The 3,034-nt window shown below is 54.7% G+C and overlaps 1 protein-coding gene across 1 annotated transcript; it reads right to left on the reverse strand.

Annotated features, from left to right (window-relative positions):
* Positions 1-620: 620 nt before the first annotated feature.
* On the reverse strand, positions 621-863 carry DICSQDRAFT_59914 (uncharacterized protein; the record flags this gene model as incomplete). The annotated part of the gene is made up of 1 exon (XM_007365521.1): positions 621-863. A coding segment is annotated over one exon (243 nt), but the record flags the coding sequence as incomplete, so codon positions are not given.
* Between the last annotated feature and the right edge of the window lie 2,171 nt (positions 864-3,034).

Below are 3,034 nucleotides of genomic sequence, written 5' to 3' on the forward strand. Positions count from 1 at the left end.
GTGCCCCAGCGAGAGACAGCATGAGCGGAACCTCTGCGTCCTGCATGCGCGGCGTCGGTTTTGATGGAGGCTTCGGGGACTTCGCCACTAGATCTTTGATTTTCTTGTCGAGTTTTGTACGCTGTCTTGGATCGATGTTGGAGTCCGCGACCTGGGTCCCAAGGGTTTGCAGCTCTGATTCGTGCTTCCGGGCTGCGTCATCATGCTTGCGCAGGGCCGCTTCGTGTTTCTTGCATGCAATCTCATGGTCCTTTGCAGCCTCTGGAAGGAACTGATGCCAAATTAAAGGAATCTCCACCATATCACAGTCAGACATGGCCCCAAAACCGAACGAGCAAAAGGTCACATACAATCATCATGCCGGGGCACGTAATGAGCAGCTTGTATTCATCTGCTGTGAGGGACCCACCAGCGGGCTCGCCGACACGCAGAGGAAGTCGCCCAGCCCATTCAGGGGCCTCGAACTGAGAGACTATTGAGTAGGGCCACTATCCTTTACAATTCGTGCAACACTCACTGAGTCAAGGAAACAGTGCAGTATTGATAACTCCCGCTTTGTACCTGCCTTTGTGTCTGCGCGCAACGCGCTACCCTTGATCCAACACGTATACCATTGGTTTTTAACGACACCTACATACTCTGTGATCAGCAACAACACACATTGATCCGCATCGGAAGCCCAACGTACCGAGCAACAAATTATGCATCGGGTCAATCACCGTCATGGCAACACAGTCATAATACGGCAGCCGCATCAACTCAGACCACCGTGAGCCGTGTAACTTGAAGTATGCATCTCGCTCCTTTTTGTCCTCGTGGGCCTTCCATGCTCGCGCATGCGCGACGTGCACCTGGGCACTTCGGGGCGGACATCCTGATAATCGATATGTCAGCTTGCATTTCTAACAGTACACGTACACACTTACCGCCCTTCAGACACTCATCCGAATACATATTTTCACCGTTGACAACACCCTGTGTACACGGGGCGTTGTTGTGGCTCTTGTCAGCGAACCCACTGGCCTTGCACATGGCGGGATGATCTGAACAGGTGCAAACGAGCGCGACCCGGGATCGTCGACCTAGAAGCCAAAATGTCACCGATCGATATCTCATATACAAGCACACATGACACACCTTCCTTGCGCGACTCTGTTGGGGTGAATATCCCTAGGTGGTACAGCAATAACAGATCGTCCACGACTAGCTCAAGCCAATACTGCAACTCCTCAGCGTCGGGCTCCTTGGGTCCATCAGTCAACGCACTGAGGACAAGGTTCTCCACCCGATAGCTACTGCCAACGTTAGTTATATGGCTTGCAAGTAGTGTTACGGAGATTACGCACCGTAGTGCAGGTGGAAGATTAGGAATGGAAAAGGAGATTGTGCCCGTTGAGTATGACGCACTGAAAGCACTGGATGATACGGAAAACCTATTAGAGAAGCCGTCAGTTTCCCCGCTTGGCTGACGTAGACGCAACTCGAGCAAGGCTGAAACTAAATCTCATCTTGACATTAGGCTGAGACGATGACCGTGCTGAGCATCCGCGATCTCGATCACTCTAGCGGCAAATCTACAGAGGACTCCATTGACAGCTGCAAGGAATCAAGGGCAAGAGAGCCATCCAACGATTCCAGGAATTCATAATCGTGAAGTACTCACCAATCAATGTGGAGAATAACTCCTATGCGCAGCTCCTCCGCCCCGTTCGGACCAAAAAATGGCTGGCCGTCCGCCCCCGGCAGAGATTTCCACCGGCGACCATCCTGGATGGAACAGAACACGCCAGCAGGAGGGGGAGGTCTGTAGCGCCAGGCGTCCAGATGCCTCTCGATGCCCGGTTGTCGCAACAGGTACACGAGGGCCGCAGAGAGGAGGCGAAGGGGTGAGACAGCTTTGGGTATTGGTGTAGGGGGAGGACGCCCGAGGAGACGCAACAGTATGTTGCGAGGACCCTGGCTGAAGAGGGGGCTTTCACATGCTGGACATTTGATGTGGCGGTTAACGAGTTCGGGTTTCATGAGACGTCGACACTGCGGACATTCAATGAGGATGTGAAACCTGTCGGTGAGATCGAGTCGCCTGAGTGCGGTCGTAAGTGTTGCAGGCATTGGATCGGCAGTGTCGATGAGCTTGAGGGCAAGAAAAATTGTGCGGAGCGTCGAGAGGGCGAGGTTGCAAGCGCGGAAGGTTACATGATGGTGGGTGTGCAAGAAAATCACCAATAAGAGAACGGAGCGGATGTACCAGAGGTGGTGCGACGAAGCGTAGACGTCGGATGCAGGAAGAGGAGGGGGAATAGGAGGGAGCTCGCTTGCTCGTGCAAACAACGGGTCTGCCGGCTCAGAGATTCCAGGACAACTCTCGGCCGGTCCAACCTCTGCCCCAGCCTCCGCATCGCATGACTCGACTGGATCCAAAGGGTTGTAGGTGGAGATGTTGGCGACCCAAGGCCCAAGGTTGTTCCCAGTAGACATCGCCGGCGTGGCGAGCGGCTCGGCTGAGGATACAGCATCAGGAGGATACTCAGAGGGGTCGGCAGAACAGGCGGCCAATGATGAGGGGTGGGCGCTGAGGGAGGTGGGAACGTCCTCTGGTGAAGACTCGTCCTCCGGCTCGACCTGTTGTGGACAAAAGTCCTCTGCAAGGAGCTGTAGCGCGTCGAGGTCGTCCGGGTCATCATACAGCCCAAGGATGCGGACAGGCTGAAACGTGTCCTTGAGCTGAGCGTCGGAGTCAAAAGGCTGGGTATGCGTGTCCTCGAAACCAAATGACTGCGCCGCCGCGGGGCTAGTAAGGCGCATCTGGCCATCTTTCCCGGTGATGTTACCGTCCACCCTGTCAAGCGCGCCCTAAAATTTGAGCTTGTTAGCAAAAAGGTGGTCATAATGGGGGTGCATATAGCTTACCGCCATCCTTGTGGGTGTTTCTTGCCAGTCCTCAGCTCCTCCCGGGTCGAAGTCTTCCTCCATAGCGAAGTAGTCGACATGGGTAGATACCAGCTCCGGTGTGGCCTGATGCATGGATGCGGCA

This window comes from Dichomitus squalens, assembly GCF_000275845.1.
Source record: "Dichomitus squalens LYAD-421 SS1 unplaced genomic scaffold DICSQscaffold_12, whole genome shotgun sequence".
Taxonomy (NCBI): Eukaryota; Fungi; Basidiomycota; class Agaricomycetes; order Polyporales; family Polyporaceae; genus Dichomitus; species Dichomitus squalens.